The sequence below is a fragment of the Ambystoma mexicanum genome, chromosome 7p (assembly GCF_040938575.1).
Source record: "Ambystoma mexicanum isolate Mex_15411 chromosome 7p, UKY_AmexF1_1, whole genome shotgun sequence".
In the NCBI taxonomy this organism is placed as follows: domain Eukaryota; kingdom Metazoa; phylum Chordata; class Amphibia; order Caudata; family Ambystomatidae; genus Ambystoma; species Ambystoma mexicanum.
The window spans coordinates 667633331-667651008 of record NC_090939.1 but is presented as its reverse complement, the minus strand read 5'-3'; the positions used below and the strand labels follow the sequence as shown (position 1 = coordinate 667651008).

The 17678-nt window shown below is 46.0% G+C and overlaps 1 protein-coding gene across 1 annotated transcript in view; it reads left to right on the top strand.

The window, feature by feature from the left end:
• COL4A1 (collagen type IV alpha 1 chain) overlaps positions 1 to 17678 on the top strand; it is a 470976-nt gene that overhangs the window by 156768 nt on the left and 296530 nt on the right. Inside the window, exon 2 of the mRNA XM_069636741.1 lies at positions 14650 to 14709. Coding sequence (XP_069492842.1) covers positions 14650 to 14709 — 60 coding nt within the window. The remainder of the gene's footprint in view (positions 1 to 14649; positions 14710 to 17678) is intronic.

Here is a 17678-nt window from a genome sequence, read left to right as displayed (position 1 = left end):
CGCGCTTAGAAACCTCTGGGTATTAAGCACGTTATAAAGGTTCCATGTGATAATTCCGCCGCAAAAATATCGCGATACAAAAATATCGCCATATTTTTGCGGCAAAATTCACAATGGACCCTGCGGGGGACACCCCCACAACTCCCGCATAATTTTTTAATGTGCGGTGGACACCCCTGCAACCCCCGCTCCCACATAACATACCCAATAAAAACGGCCATATTTACGGCAATATTTTTGTTGGGGATATTAATACCTGATACCGTCATAAATAACCCATTACAATTACAATTACCTATGCTAGCCAGGGCACGGAAAAGGATCCAGAAGGACACCCCGATGGAAAATCCTGAGGCAACCAACCCTCATGTTACTATTGAAACTCAAAACAAAACACTAAATGAGCAAATCAACTGGATTACCATCCCTTTGGAGAGCACAGCACCAAAACAGTTTCTCACGACATCACAAAAAACAAGTCTCCAAATGGTTTACTCTCAAAATTAATCAGATTGAAAACAACAAAACTGGAACCTCAGAAAAACTACAGAAGAAGAAACCTTCTGAGAGCTAAGCTGGCCTATGAAAATAGCCCACTAGTCGCATCGTATCGGCGCAACACCTCTGATATGATTGATATGATTGTTATTTATAACGCGCTTAATACCCAGAGGTTTCTAAGTGCGGTCCGGGGATCGGACCCGTGTTGCTCCGTGTCGTCTTGCTTCCAAGGCGAGCACATTGCCCCTGAGCTATCCTCCCGAGTAACTGCCAGAAGGAAGTCTTCAAAATCCTCTAAGAATTCAAGCACTCTGCCTATGCAACATGACTTCAACACCTATGCAGGATCTCTGACATCCCACTATATCACACTTCAGCAACAAAAATCCATAACTCCAAGACCATCTCGATAGGAAAGGGTCAACAGAGCCCTACCAACTAGGGACGTGATACCTACAGATTCTTCAGCACAGCCAACTGTTTGCAGCCTTTTAGCACTCAGGATTTTCTTTCCATGGTCAACTCCAACAAGCTAGCAGGTTCTCCAGAAGACCTGTAACCCCACACAATGTACAAACCCATAAATAAGCAATCTGGATTAGCAACTGCCTTCCTATCCATTTTCAATTCCCCCATTGAGTATGACATCACTCCGCTTACTTTCAAAACATCCTTCAATAAACATCTCTTAAAAAAACACTGTTGACCCAATCGACCCAGCTAACTACTGCTGAATCTCCAGCACACAGAATATTAGCAAAAAAGCAACTGGGAATTGGACAGACGCATGCCTGCTCTAACGGCACCAATTCCTGTCACTTTCACAAGTCACATTTGTCTTCTTGTATCACATCCAGAGGGCTCTGCTACATGTGGAGGGCACACTCTGGCTGCTCTAATCCCACCCACTTCAAAAGCCATAGGCTCCCTAGGGCCTTTGGTGTGTAACTCCCTGGTATCAGGATGGCCTTTTTAATGAAAGTGCCTCTTTGAAGTGTGGTTTCCAGCAGCAGATCTCCTGGTGAGAGCTCCTGAGCTTGAGGAGAGATGTTTCTCAGCCTCCCAGAGAATCAAAGGAGATCAGCATCCTGTTGTTTGTCTCACTTGCTGAAGTGGATACAGGCAGGCTAGCCATGAATGCCCATAGCCTTCCTGTAGCCAACCTGGCTCACAGAGATGACACTTGTATGATATCAAATAGTGTGTTGCTTTAATAATTGTGGGCTCTTGTCATTCATCAAACCAAAACCTGGTATGGCTTATTCTTCGAGTTTACCCTGCCAGCAGACTAATAGGACCAAAATTATTGTTTCTTTAGATGAGAGGCACATAACTTAAATACAGCATCTGTCTGCAACGGACATGACGTCCCAGCAGCTGTCAGGAAGGCATATGTGAACGTTGAACCTGCCCTCTGCCACTGAAGGGCAGGTGCTGCAGATGTCAGGAGACTGAAGCAGCAGGGCACATATGTGTACTATGCTTTTGGCATGGAGCTTTTCATGAAACGGGGGTCTGATCAGAATGCCCCCTTTCATAAATGGTTTACATGCATTATTTGATTTCATACAATTATAAAAACTCAGGCTATCTCACCCTCACCAGAGGCAAAAACCTTTCACAGAAATGCAGAAGCATAATTCTGTACGTCTGTATGTATAGAGGTAAGCTAACCTTACGGCTGTTTGTGTGTGTGGGGTGAGGGATGGTTGGAGAGTTTCCTATAGATGCAGGGATCTTCAACCTGTGATAAATCAGGTATTTTGCACTACGACTCCCATGATCCCCCACCATTGACCATGCTGGCAAGGGTCTGTGGGAGTTGTAGTCCAAAACATCTGTAGAACTAAAGGTTTCTGACCCCTAGATGTTGGTCATTGGTGGAGCCTTTGGGCTCACAAAGTCTTAATGCATAACATTCTTCACAAACTCTGATATGATGTATTGTTATGGATCTGGAATGAATCAGGCACCGCTCTTCTGAGTGGCATTAAATTGTTTGATCTGTTTTTTATAGCAGCCATTTTGAAAGAGGTGTTTCAGGGATGGATTAGTATGCCACCAACAACCGGGCAGGATGAGGCTCGAACCAAGGGGCCCATTTTGACCGAAGTGGTAACAGTAAAACGTGTAGTATTTGAAATACCATTCCTCTTCAAAATCCCAACTAATTATATATATATATATATATTATATATATATATATATATATATATATATATATATATATGTTTTTTTTTGTGATTGCATATTTATCTACCGCCTGCAATACTTTCGACGATTTTCAAGCTGTAGCTATGCAATGTAGTTTTGACTCAAAATTAGATGTGTTTAAATGAAAGCATTTCAAATACCACATGGTTTTACCATTTCCACCTTTACCATCATAGTCATTATAATGAGACCCAAGTTTAAAAACCCAAACCATAGTCCTCTCTGCACGGCCAACCTCGGACACCATCTGCCCGAAAACTATAAACATGAGCCGTGTAGATGCAGGCAGCTGCTTGTGTACATGGCAGACTGTCAGTGTGAGATGGCGCAGCACATGTGTGACACTGCTCACCCTAAATCATACTAAGACAACATCATTGTATTGTATTGTCTGCACCGCTTTAGCCCCAACCTTATGGGGATCTGAGATGGGGGATGATCACATGCAGTCAGGAAGCCCCAGCAGACAGGGTGGCAGCCGTGGAGATGTGCATACAGATGGCCATCTTGTCACTTGCCTCTGAGGTTCATGGCCAGTCTGCTTCAGGGCTGTCAAAATAATCCAGCATGTTTGCAGTTGCTTTTAGGCTGAACTTTGAAAACATGTTCCTTGTGTATTTTTTGCCTGTTGGATTCATGCCGAGTTGCTTTTTTGGGTGTTTCTGGCTGTTGGGTTGATACCATGTCAGTTAAATTGTGTTTGGCTGCTAGATTAATACCCAGTTGGTTTCTGTGTTTTTGGCTGATGGATTAATACGGCTGATGGATTAATACCTAGTTGGTTTAGGTGTTTTGGCTCTTGGATTTAACAGGGGGTGGTTTAGGTGTTTTGGCTGTTGGATTGATAACCGGTTAGTTTCAGTGTTTTTGGTTGCTGGATTAATATCTAGTTGGTTTCGTTTTTTTGGCTTTTGGATTTATAATGGGTTGGTTTAGGTGTTTTGGCTGTTGGTTTAATAACTGATTAGTTTCAGTGTTTTTGGCTGCTGGATTAATACCTAGTTGGTTAAGGTGTTTCGGTTGTTTGGTTGATAACCGGTTGGTTTCCGTGATTTTGGCTGCTGGATTAATACCTAGTTGGTTTAGGTGTTTTGGCTGTTGGATTTATAACGGGTTGGTTTAGGTGTTTTGGCTGTTGGATTGATAACCGGTTACTTTCAGTGTTTTTGGATGCTAGATTAATACCCAGTTGGTTTAGGTGTTTTGGCTGTTGGATTTATATCGGTTACTTTCAGTGTTTTTTGGCTGCTGGATTAATACCCAGTTGGTTAAGGTGTCTCGGCTGTTTGGTTGATAACCGGTTAGTTTCCGTGATTTTGGCTGCTGGATTAATACCTAGATGGTTTAGGTGTTTTGGCTGTTTGATTTATAACGGGTTGGTTTAGGTGTTTTGGCTGTTGGATTTATAACCGGTTACTTTCAGTGTTTTTTGGCTGCTGGATTAATACCTAGTTGGTTAAGGTGTTTTGGCTGTTTGATTGATGTGTTTATGTGTTTTTGGCTTTTGGATTTATAACGGGTTGGTTTGGGTGTTTTTGGCTGTTGGATTAATAACAGGTTGGTTTAGGTTTTTTTGGCTGTCGGATTGGTAACTGGTTGGTCTAGGTTTTTTTGGCTGTTGGGGTTATATCCACTGTGTTGTGTTGTATGATGCTCAGATATTTGAGTTTCTGAATATTAGGGCCATCATGTTTGGTGCTGTTGGGAAGCTAGTAACAAATCTGTTTGTATTTATGTAAGTAAGAAATTTGCATAAAGTGAACCCAGCTACAAGGCAACTCAGCGCTGTGCCAAAAGAAGTTAGAAAGTACAGAGAGTGGACCGCAGGAGGCAAGATGGGTAAGAGGTTGATTTATTTATGAATGACTATATATAAGCCTGAACTGGTTAAGGACATGTGCGAATAGGTATTTCTGGGGCAGCAAGGGGGAGTCATCCGATAAAATGAGTACCATTAAGTTGGGTAACAATAAAATCTGTTATCGAGGTTGATAAAATGAGTACCATTAAGTTGGGTAACAATAAACATCTGTTATCTGCCAGTAGCACCAAGATGCCCCTTTGAGGGAACGTGCACTCTACAAATACAACTGTTATGTTATTTTGAATGACCTATTTCCTAAAAAGCATGCGTAAAATGCATACATAAAACCTGTGCTCATGCTTTTTACGAACTAGGTCATTTTCCTCAATTTGACTAGTGGAGCATGGATCAGAATTGCCCTGTGCACTTGCGTGATAAGGCCAGTCTCTACTTTAGCCATGGAGGCAGGTTCACTGTACGGACTTGCGTTGTGGTTGTTTGTTTGAAGAGTGTTCGGGTAAATGTTATAACCTCAGAATTATATTTTTATTCAGGCACAATGTGATGGGTATATTGGCGGGGCATGTCATGCATCACACTTTGCACATGCATCTAGTTATAGTGCAGCATTGAGCACACAGTCTCAGCAAGCACACACTGAACCTGAGCAGGGTATGCCTTTAATGAGCAGACCCTGCCCATTGCAGGTTGCCAGGTTCTGGGCGTTCCATGTGAATATTATAAGCCTGAAAAATGTTGTCAGGGAAGTGTATTTCTTTTCCTGGCCCCTAAAATACTTTCCCCACATACTCTATGAGCGGTGCAATTTTCGATTATAAACCCCAATCCTAGAATATTTGGGAAAAGTGTTTGATTTTACTGAGGGTGTATATTTGGGGAAATGTCGCCCCCTGGCGGCCTTTTCCTTGTGGAGATGTTCACTGGATTCCGTTCTGGGTTCTCATTGTCCCGTTTACTGTATACATCTACTTATAACACAGCAGGTATATACGTTCACTTGGAGAAGTTCAGAAATTGATTTAGTCTATTAATACAAGTGTTTCCATGGGATAGCAAGAATTAGCAGTGGCTGTTTATTGAAGGCCATATAGCCATTTACATCGGAAGCCAATCCCATTTTGAGTTTGTTTGCAGCTTATGGTGTCATTTAGCAGTTTTAGGTTTGGTTCTGACTTAACCAGCCCTTGATATTAATTGATTAGGAAGTGTATGTAGCAGACGTTGCATACTGACCTTCCTCTGGCTGTCCCACACTCAAGGAGATGCCCAGAGCACCGGAAAGCTATGAGACGGTGCCAGTAACTAGGCCTGATTGCAACATCCAGGGTCGGACTGGGGCATACAATTCTTTCGGGCCCCAACGAAAAAGTGGCCCACAGTTGCAAATGGCAATTCATTCCTTTTGTGACAGTCTATTTGAGCAGTGCCAAAGAGGAAGGTTTTTGATATAATGTGATGCAAATTGTGCATTTTAAAGAATATTCGTTCAGTAACACGGGTCAAAACTACCAGCCGCATGGTAAAGTAACTTATCAAACTGGCCCACTTTGGCCCAAAAAAGTGCCCATGCTAGCATTTTGCGTTTTTGGTTCAAGCATTGCCCTGTAGGCCTGACCGAGCCTGGTGACGGCATCCCAGACGGTGGGGTTGGGCAGGACCACCAGAGAGGAATTCTGTGCCCAGTGGGAGCGAAAACACAGTTTCTGGAGAAAGGATCTTTCGCTCATTCCAATCTGTTCAGAGGGAATTGTTTCAACGAGGACAGAGCGCTCTCTTATCACCTACACATAATTACAATTAAATGTTAGAAGACAATGCGTTCTGTCTGGCAATAACACTTTCAGGCACTGGAATAATGGTTGCCTGGTGATGACATCCCATGAAATTATGAGTTTTTGGTTCCCTGTCTACTTTAGAACAAAGTAAAATCTTAAAATAATCTCTGTTGGCTGCATGGGCGTAATTTTAGGGGGGGACGGGGGTGTTTGCCCCCCCCAACTTTCATGGCACACTATTTTGTCCCCATTCATTTGAATGAGGCACCTTTTCTTCAGCGGTCATGTCCCCCCCAACATTTTCAGCAATGTTTCTCCACTGGTTGGCTGGGTCACTTTCTCTTTAAATCCTCATTAGGATTTGAATCACCACTAGAAAATGGATCAGATTCCGCCAATTAGAAGAAAGGCGGACTTCATGGGACCAGTGCTTTCTAATCATTAGTTTGCAAAGGTAGCGGGCGCCCCTCTCTCGACAGAACAAGGCCTGATAACCTGTTCAGTGGTTATTAACCACTTGAGAGTTCGCAGCCACTGCTTTTACTCACTGTGCCTTTCACAGATGGGAAATATCCATTTGCATATCAGTCTTTGTCCTGCCCAGGAGCAGTCCAGCACCGAAATGCAATGGCAATTCCAACCTGAACGAGAGTACCACCAGCAACCCCATACACGTGTTTCACCCTTGTTGGGGATCATCAGTGAGGTGAAGCTGATGCCTCTCTAAGCACAGTGAGAGGGAGACCACGTCTGGTTGCCCCCAGGAGACCTAGGGTTACCAATCCCAGGTTCCTTGAAATTTAGTTTGCAAAGGTAGCGGGCGCCCCTCTCTCGACAGAAAGGGCCTGATAACCTGTTCAGTGGTTATTAACCACTTGAGAGTTCGCAGCCACTGCTTTTACTCACTGTGCCTTTCACAGATGGGAAATATCCATTTGCATATCAGTCTTTGTCCTGCCCAGGGGCAGTCCAGCACCGAAATGCAATGGCAATTCCAACCTGAACGAGAGTACCACCAGCAACCCCATACACGTGTTTCACCCTTGTTGGGGATCATCAGTGAGGTGAAGCTGATGCCTCTCTAAGCACAGTGAGAGGGAGACCACGTCTGGTTGCCCCCAGGAGACCTAGGGTTACCAATCCCAGGTTCCTTGAAATTTAGTTTGCAAAGGTAGCGGGCGCCCCTCTCTCGACAGAACAAGGCCTGATAACCTGTTCAGTGGTTATTAACCACTTGAGAGTTCGCAGCCACTGCTTTTACTCACTGTGCCTTTCACAGATGGGAAATATCCATTTGCATATCAGTCTTTGTCCTGCCCAGGGGCAGTCCAGCACCGAAATGCAATGGCAATTCCAACCTGAACGAGAGTACCACCAGCAACCCCATACACGTGTTTCACCCTTGTTGGGGATCATCAGTGAGGTGAAGCTGATGCCTCTCTAAGCACAGTGAGAGGGAGACCACGTCTGGTTGCCCCCAGGAGACCTAGGGTTACCAATCCCAGGTTCCTTGAAATTTAGTTTGCAAAGGTAGCGGGCGCCCCTCTCTCGACAGAACAAGGCCTGATAACCTGTTCAGTGGTTATTAACCACTTGAGAGTTCGCAGCCACTGCTTTTACTCACTGTGCCTTTCACAGATGGGAAATATCCATTTGCATATCAGTCTTTGTCCTGCCCAGGGGCAGTCCAGCACCGAAATGCAATGGCAATTCCAACCTGAACGAGAGTACCACCAGCAACCCCATACACGTGTTTCACCCTTGTTGGGGATCATCAGTGAGGTGAAGCTGATGCCTCTCTAAGCACAGTGAGAGGGAGACCACGTCTGGTTGCCCCCAGGAGACCTAGGGTTACCAATCCCAGGTTCCTTGAAATTTAGTTTGCAAAGGTAGCGGGCGCCCCTCTCTCGACAGAACAAGGCCTGATAACCTGTTCAGTGGTTATTAACCACTTGAGAGTTCGCAGCCACTGCTTTTACTCACTGTGCCTTTCACAGATGGGAAATATCCATTTGCATATCAGTCTTTGTCCTGCCCAGGGGCAGTCCAGCACCGAAATGCAATGGCAATTCCAACCTGAACGAGAGTACCACCAGCAACCCCATACACGTGTTTCACCCTTGTTGGGGATCATCAGTGAGGTGAAGCTGATGCCTCTCTAAGCACAGTGAGAGGGAGACCACGTCTGGTTGCCCCCAGGAGACCATTTCATTTCGGTGCTGGACTGCCCCTGGGCAGGACAAAGACTGATGTGCAAATGGATATTTCCCATCTGTGAAAGGCACAGTGAGTAAAAGCAGTGGCTGCGAACTCTCAAGTGGTTAATAACCACTGAACAGGTTATCAGGCCTTGTTCTGTCGAGAGAGGGGCGCCCGCTACCTTTGCAAACTAAATTTCAAGGAACCTGGGATTGGTAACCCTAGGTCTCCGGGGGGCAACCAGACGTGGTCTCCCTCTCACTGTGCTTAGAGAGGCATCAGCTTCACCTCACTGAGGATCCCCAACAAGGGTGAAACACGTGTATGGGGTTGCTGGTGGTACTCTCGTTCAGGTCGGAATTGCCATTGCATTTCGGTGCTGGACTGCCCCTGGGCAGGACAAAGACTGATGTGCAAATGGATATTTCCCATCTGTGAAAGGCACAGTAGTAAAAGCAGTGGCTGCGAACTTTCAAGTGGTTAATAACCACTGAACAGGTTATCAGGCCTTGTTCTGTCGAGAGAGGGGCGCCCGCTACCTTTGCAAACTAAATTTCAAGGAACCTGGGATTGGTAACCCTAGGTCTCCTGGGGGCAACCAGACGTGGTCTCCCTCTCACTGTGCTTAGAGAGGCATCAGCTTCACCTCACTGATGATCCCCAACAAGGGTGAAACACGTGTATGGGGTTGCTGGTGGTACTCTCGTTCAGGTCGGAATTGCCATTGCATTTCGGTGCTGGACTGCCCCTGGGCAGGACAAAGACTGATGTGCAAATGGATATTTCCCATCTGTGAAAGGCACAGTGAGTAAAAGCAGTGGCTGCGAACTCTCAAGTGGTTAATAACCACTGAACAGGTTATCAGGCCTTGTTCTGTCGAGAGAGGGGCGCCCGCTACCTTTGCAAACTAAATTTCAAGGAACCTGGGATTGGTAACCCTAGGTCTCCTGGGGGCAACCAGACGTGGTCTCCCTCTCACTGTGCTTAGAGAGGCATCAGCTTCACCTCACTGATGATCCCCAACAAGGGTGAAACACGTGTATGGGGTTGCTGGTGGTACTCTCGTTCAGGTCGGAATTGCCATTGCATTTCGGTGCTGGACTGCCCCTGGGCAGGACAAAGACTGATGTGCAAATGGATATTTCCCATCTGTGAAAGGCACAGTGAGTAAAAGCAGTGGCTGCGAACTCTCAAGTGGTTAATAACCACTGAACAGGTTATCAGGCCTTGTTCTGTCGAGAGAGGGGCGCCCGCTACCTTTGCAAACTAAATTTCAAGGAACCTGGGATTGGTAACCCTAGGTCTCCTGGGGGCAACCAGACGTGGTCTCCCTCTCACTGTGCTTAGAGAGGCATCAGCTTCACCTCACTGATGATCCCCAACAAGGGTGAAACACGTGTATGGGGTTGCTGGTGGTACTCTCGTTCAGGTCGGAATTGCCATTGCATTTCGGTGCTGGACTGCCCCTGGGCAGGACAAAGACTGATGTGCAAATGGATATTTCCCATCTGTGAAAGGCACAGTGAGTAAAAGCAGTGGCTGCGAACTCTCAAGTGGTTAATAACCACTGAACAGGTTATCAGGCCTTGTTCTGTCGAGAGAGGGGCGCCCGCTACCTTTGCAAACTAAATTTCAAGGAACCTGGGATTGGTAACCCTAGGTCTCCTGGGGGCAACCAGACGTGGTCTCCCTCTCACTGTGCTTAGAGAGGCATCAGCTTCACCTCACTGATGATCCCCAACAAGGGTGAAACACGTGTATGGGGTTGCTGGTGGTACTCTCGTTCAGGTCGGAATTGCCATTGCATTTCGGTGCTGGACTGCCCCTGGGCAGGACAAAGACTGATGTGCAAATGGATATTTCCCATCTGTGAAAGGCACAGTGAGTAAAAGCAGTGGCTGCGAACTCTCAAGTGGTTAATAACCACTGAACAGGTTATCAGGCCTTGTTCTGTCGAGAGAGGGGCGCCCGCTACCTTTGCAAACTAAATTTCAAGGAACCTGGGATTGGTAACCCTAGGTCTCCTGGGGGCAACCAGACGTGGTCTCCCTCTCACTGTGCTTAGAGAGGCATCAGCTTCACCTCACTGATGATCCCCAACAAGGGTGAAACACGTGTATGGGGTTGCTGGTGGTACTCTCGTTCAGGTCGGAATTGCCATTGCATTTCGGTGCTGGACTGCCCCTGGGCAGGACAAAGACTGATGTGCAAATGGATATTTCCCATCTGTGAAAGGCACAGTGAGTAAAAGCAGTGGCTGCGAACTCTCAAGTGGTTAATAACCACTGAACAGGTTATCAGGCCTTGTTCTGTCGAGAGAGGGGCGCCCGCTACCTTTGCAAACTAAATTTCAAGGAACCTGGGATTGGTAACCCTAGGTCTCCTGGGGGCAACCAGACGTGGTCTCCCTCTCACTGTGCTTAGAGAGGCATCAGCTTCACCTCACTGATGATCCCCAACAAGGGTGAAACACGTGTATGGGGTTGCTGGTGGTACTCTCGTTCAGGTCGGAATTGCCATTGCATTTCGGTGCTGGACTGCCCCTGGGCAGGACAAAGACTGATGTGCAAATGGATATTTCCCATCTGTGAAAGGCACAGTGAGTAAAAGCAGTGGCTGCGAACTCTCAAGTGGTTAATAACCACTGAACAGGTTATCAGGCCTTGTTCTGTCGAGAGAGGGGCGCCCGCTACCTTTGCAAACTAAATTTCAAGGAACCTGGGATTGGTAACCCTAGGTCTCCTGGGGGCAACCAGACGTGGTCTCCCTCTCACTGTGCTTAGAGAGGCATCAGCTTCACCTCACTGATGATCCCCAACAAGGGTGAAACACGTGTATGGGGTTGCTGGTGGTACTCTCGTTCAGGTCGGAATTGCCATTGCATTTCGGTGCTGGACTGCCCCTGGGCAGGACAAAGACTGATGTGCAAATGGATATTTCCCATCTGTGAAAGGCACAGTGAGTAAAAGCAGTGGCTGCGAACTCTCAAGTGGTTAATAACCACTGAACAGGTTATCAGGCCTTGTTCTGTCGAGAGAGGGGCGCCCGCTACCTTTGCAAACTTTCTAATCATTAGCTATTCAAGTATTAGTACAATACATATGCCCATCCCTCTGAACCATTGGTTTAAGCAAAACATTGACTCTTCTGGAGAACATTTAGCTAACCTTGGATTCGGCTGCTATTAGGTTTTTATAAGGCTATATAAAATAACTAATAGTGTGGCATATATTGATCTGGATTGGTTGGTTCAAGGTACAGGGATAGCTACTGCAGGTGGAGGAACTCCTGACACAAGTGAGTAATACAAACATGGTACAGAATCAGTGAGAAAACATTGGGCCTCATTATGAGGTTGGTGGTAACCCACCGGTGCTACCGGTGAGTTGCCACCGACCCCGAAACACCTTTTTCGGCACCTGACTTCCCGGTGCCACCAAGCCATTACGAAGTCCCGGCGGCATGGGAGGGCTGGCGTTCGATTTGGTAAGTTCCCATTCCCATTGAGTCCCATAGAACTCCACGGGAGTGTGGAGACGGAAGCACTGGCACTGTTGCTAATGGTGCCAGTGCTTCCGTCACAACTCTGCCTACCGGGGCAGTTGCGCCGGGCAGGGCAGGTCGCGACGACCTCTTACTGAGGGAGCCTGGAAATAGGCTTATGGGTGTTGGTAAGCTTACCGGAAAACGTATGTCGGGGCCGCCACACTCGTAATGAGGCCCATTGTCCTTATTTCAGATCTGCCATGATAGTTGAAAAGGCAAATACATTTCAGATGTAATCTTCGAGGTCTGCACATGGGTCTAACAAGAGCAAAGGGGTCATATTGCAGGTCAGTGCAGCTTTAAAAAGAAAGTAGAACACATGTATTTTCTTGAGTGTAGTGCTTAGCTCCAAAGCGTGACATTTTAACGTCAGACCGTATAATGAGGGGTAGTGTCTAGAAAGTGGGAGGAGTAAATGGATACACAAATGCGAGGTTCATGGGAAGTGAGAAAGGGTCAGAAAGAAAGAGGATTGGCAGTTTGGGATTGGAGGGGCTGCATGTAGACCTGGGCTGAAATGTGATCCATGCTAGCCAAGGGGCTGATGGGGAGTGGCAGTTTGGGATTGGAGGGACTGCACGCCGACCTGGATTGAAATGTGATCCATGCTAGCCAAGGGGCCGATGGGGAGTGGCAGTTGGGATTGGAGGGACTCATGCAGACCTGGATTGAAATGTGATCCATGCTAGCCAAGGGGCCGATGGAGAGTGGCAGTTGGGATTGGAGGGACTGCATGTAGACCTGGATTGAAATGTGATCCATGCTAGCCAAGGAGCCGATGGGGAGTGGCAGTTGGGATTTGAGGGACTGCATGTAGACCTGGATTGAAATGTGATCCATGCTAGGCAAGGGACCGATGGGGAGTGGCAGTTTGGGATTGGAGGTACTGCACGCAGACCTGGATTGAAATGTGATCCATACTAGCCAAGGGGCCGATGGGGAGTGGCAGTTTGGGATTGGAGGGGTTGCAGGCAGAGATTAATTGAAATGTGGTCCCTGTTAACCAAGGGGCCGTGAATTTGCGTAGAAATGTATACGGGTCAAGAGAGGGGGAGGGTCGTTTTGTAAGAACATTACCATGGAAGGTATGGCTACCAGCTAAGAGGGGAGTTTCATCCAGTAGTCACGTGGTTGCTTACTTCACTTTGGGACCAAGATCTCTTCTCAGCCAATAGATGCGCCTTCCAGTCATGTTTTGCCAAAGTATCTCCACCCTGGGCAAAATTCCCTCTCTCCTTGCAGAACTGGGCTCACATTATTGTGGCATTGCTTTCTCTCTGTACCTCTAGGCTGCTATCCTTGTTGTACCCTGCCCCCTTTGGGCGAACTCCCCCTATTTCTTTTCTACCCACAGGGGAGACCCTTGTGACCCCTTCTTTTTTGTCTACATTTCCATGCCAAGTTACATCACGCTGTGAGTAGATCTGGTACGCTCCCTTCATCTCAGTTCCATAAACTACACAAATGAGACAGACTTAGAATTGTGTAGTGTGCATAACAGCTGGCATTTACAATTGACTACAGCACGTAGCAATACAACAAGAAGAATATAGGCAATTATCTTTGAATACTAAAGAAATTCAAGAATTGAAAAGTTAGGACCTCTACTGCAGGCCGCTCTGGCTACTTTACATTACGGCATTTGTATAGCGCACTGTGAAGGCTCAGGCAGAAAGGTGCAGACAATTAAACAGACACATTACGTATAACAGTTATCACATAGCAATATGTGAGTAAAGGAGCCTAAGAGGACAGGGAAGGAATTAGATGGTTGGGCAAACAGATGAGGTTCTAACTCTTTCTTAGAAGCCAACAATGAGATCAGGAGTCTTAAGTTTTTAGGTAATTGATTACAAAGTTTGGGAGCCACCAAATGGAATGCTCCCTTCTCGGCTTTAGCCATTCTACATCTGGGATGGGCAAGCAAGTTCTGCCCGCTAGACCTCAGCCCCCTTCCATTGGCATGGTCCCTACCTGCACTTGAATGTAATGGTGAGAATCCTGTAAGTGACATGTGCTTCAATTGGCAACCAGTGGAGAGGCCGCCTGGCGCCCGTTACGTGATCTCTTCTTGAGAGACGCAGAACTACTCTTACCACCCGGATTTGGATGGTCTGGAGCCTGATCACATCACATTTACTAATACCGGCCAATAAGCTCCCGCAATAATCCATTTTAGCGCCAATGATGGCTCTGGCGATTGTCTCTGCACTCGCCCGAGTAATGAGCAGTTTAAGATGATGAAGCAATTTGATATAATATGCTGAGGCGTTGACAACGCTACAGACGTGGGGTCCCATGGTTAGAGACTGGTCAAGAGTTACGCCCAAGATCTTACGTTTAGGAACTGGAACGATAAGGTCAGCTCCTAACCTAAAGGAGCCAAAGTTACTGTCCAATGTTTTTACAGCGACAGAGCTACCCACAACCACGAGTTCCATTTTACTTTTGTTCATCTATCGGCTATCGTCATATGTAGGCATCGTTTCATGGAAAAAGATTTTTAGTGATGTTGAAAGCCATTCTAGAGATTACCTCACAATATGAAACACGTTGACTAACCCGATCCCGTCTTTCTTTTCTTCGCAGGCGTGCACTGGATGCGGAGGTGGAAATAAATGTGATTGCAGTGGAATCAAAGGACAAAAGGTAGGTGATTTATGCACCGATGGGCCATTGCATTTGCTGCCAGAGTTGGGGTAGGCCTCATTGGTTGGAGATGGGCACTGTATAGTCGGATCATTTGCCTTTGGAGTCCCCAAGCCCCGCCTTTTGCTGCTCTTGAACATGATGTCACTCCCCTCATTCTAGTATTGGTGATGAAAGGTTGGTTCGGGGCATTGCCTGGAGGATGTTGACTGCTCTTTGATTTCCTCGAGCCGTGCCAAACCCACCCTGTCAACCATGCTGCCCATTGCACATCACCGGTCAAACTTGGTAGCCACGCAGCCTGGCAAAGCAACAAAGCCTACACAAGCCAGTTGTGATTAATGTATGGCTTTTCATGCATTTTATGGTTTGGGCATTATTCCACTTATCATATGGAAATTGAGTTTGAAATATTGTTCAGGTGATTTTCAGCATTCCAAAAAAACAGCAGCTTTTAATACCTGGATCCTTAATTAATTTAGTATCTTCAGCATTCGAAAGATGATAAGGCAGACAGGCAGAGAGTCACTTTTGTCCAGACCCGGAATATGAATTCATAGACACGGCACAGAGATCCACATTGTGCACTAATGTGTGCATCATGCGTGCTCTATATAATTGCTGAATTTTCCGGATTCTCTGAGCGGTGAATAGCAAGAAGTTTGGTTGGATGCTCAAGACCCACTTGTTCAGATAACTCTCTTAATCTAATCCAAAGCCTGCATGAAAATCTATAGACCACTGTTGTCCTGTGACCTGTGTGTCTAATGTGATTCTGCATGTACATGTCGTGCCCTGATGCCTGCCGGCTCCGGCGTGGAAGAAATAAATAAATAAATAGAAATAAAAATAAAAGTTATGGTCGGAATGGTCCTAAAGCCATCACACTGCATGGGACGGTTCCCTATCATTTCATCGACAGAAATGACTTAGTGGTAATTTATTATGAAGCAATTGCTTTAAAATTTAGATAAAATGCTTTTTATTTTTATTTTCGAGATGTCCCCCACCTTCCCCTTCATTACTGCCTCTACCAAAAACCCTACAGTCCCACTTTTTACCCCATAACCCATAAATAGCCATATTTTTCCATGTAATTTTGAAGTAATTACTTTGCAGTACATTACCACAAAGTAATTACTGTCGATAAAGCAACGTGATGCCCATAGGACTATGCACTGCCATATAGTTGGTGTTGTTGTCTCCCAATCGCCATTAGATCATTCGTTTTCTGCTATAAGAGGCTCCAGGGAATCACCACAGGGCCCTTGTACAAAGGCCCTGACCCACCTGTGCAGGTTAGCTGACACCCAACCATTTTTCAAGCTGATTTGGTCTTTCTCAACCACACCAGAAACCAGACCAAGTGCGGAACTCAACTGGTGATTGTAAGCGCCCAGACTCGGACTGGCCTAGTGGGGAATAGGGCACTTCCCGAATAAAAAACACAAAATGCTGGTGTGTGCCACTTTTTTGGAAATATGGGCCAGTTTGATGAGTTACTTCACTGTGTGGCTAGTAGTTTTGACCAGTGTTGCCGAATAAAAAAATTTGAATTGCACAATTGCATCACATTTTATCAAAAAACTCACCCTTGGGTACTATTCAAACAATCTGTCACAAAAAGATTGAATTGCCATTTGCACTTGTGGGACACCTTTTCATTGGTGCCCGAGACAATGTTATGTGCCAGTCTGACCATGTAGGTGCCCATAGTCAGATGGACATGGAAATAATCTCTGTCTAGTAAAAACCTAATATCCTTGAAATGAGCGGAAACCGTGGTCTTAAAATAACCCCGGCGGCAAAGAATGTGCTGTGTGAGGAAAATGGAGCGTGCCGCATTAGGAGCTGTGCCACCCACATAATCCTTCCACATCAAATTAGCCAACCCAAGGCGATGAGTACAAATATGCGTGCATGTGCTGGCAACAAAATGACTGAATTTCACAGGCAAAGATATAAGGATTTCAAAAAGATTGTGAACTCAAGATAATGAAAAAGTACCCTCTTATGACCTGACAAAAGATTATAATAATCACTTTGTAACAGTGCCATTTGACTTGAACCTAACTAATTAAGCTGGCATCCAATAGCTGACAATGAACATTCCCCGCCACTCACGCTTCTGGCGCAAATCTCATTATCCGGCTTCCCTTGCCAAGAACAAGGAACCTCTCCTCACGCGCTCCTCGTCTTCCGACGCTGCCAAGTCATGCCACTGCAACACCCCTCATCAATTCCCTATGCCCTCACCACCACGACTTACCCAGGACGCACCAGTCCATGCCTGCCCCAGTTGCCTGATACCCATGCCTGCCCCCCTCTCTCTCTCTGCCAACGACTCTATAAAAATATCTACATTCTGTGTCACCCTTACTAGCCTCCTTCCTCTCTCTCTGCCATCCTCCTTCTCGGCCCCTTCGGCCACTCTCATCTCCTGCATTCTCACAATGTTTCCACTGCCACTTCGGTTGTACTGTACCCATCCTCCGGTCTGCCTAATCTTCCTCTGTTCCCGCAGAGCCCTTCGCACTAGCCGGCATGCCTTACCTCCACCTAACTCCCCCCATATCTTGGGTTTATAGTCATAAAATCGAAAACAAAAAAGTCAAAAGTCAAAAAATCGAAAAATAAATGTCGAAAAAAAAGTCAAATTTATTTTTTATTAAGTTTTTTATTCGAAATGGGTTTTTACCTTTTTTTTTACATGCGAGAGCCAACAAATAAATATAAATAAAAAAATAAATCATTCGACTTTTTTTTTCCAGCATTATGTTTTCGATTTTTGTGACTTTCGACATTTATTTTTCGATTTTATGACTGCACACCCATTTCTTGAGCCCTATGCTTTTGTCCTGGGATCGTCCCAACTTGCATTAAAGTGACCACTGCCTTACCCTTCCTTAAAAAAAAAGACCACTGGCCTAAGCAACCCCATTCACTACTGCCCTGTGCCCTTTTCCCTC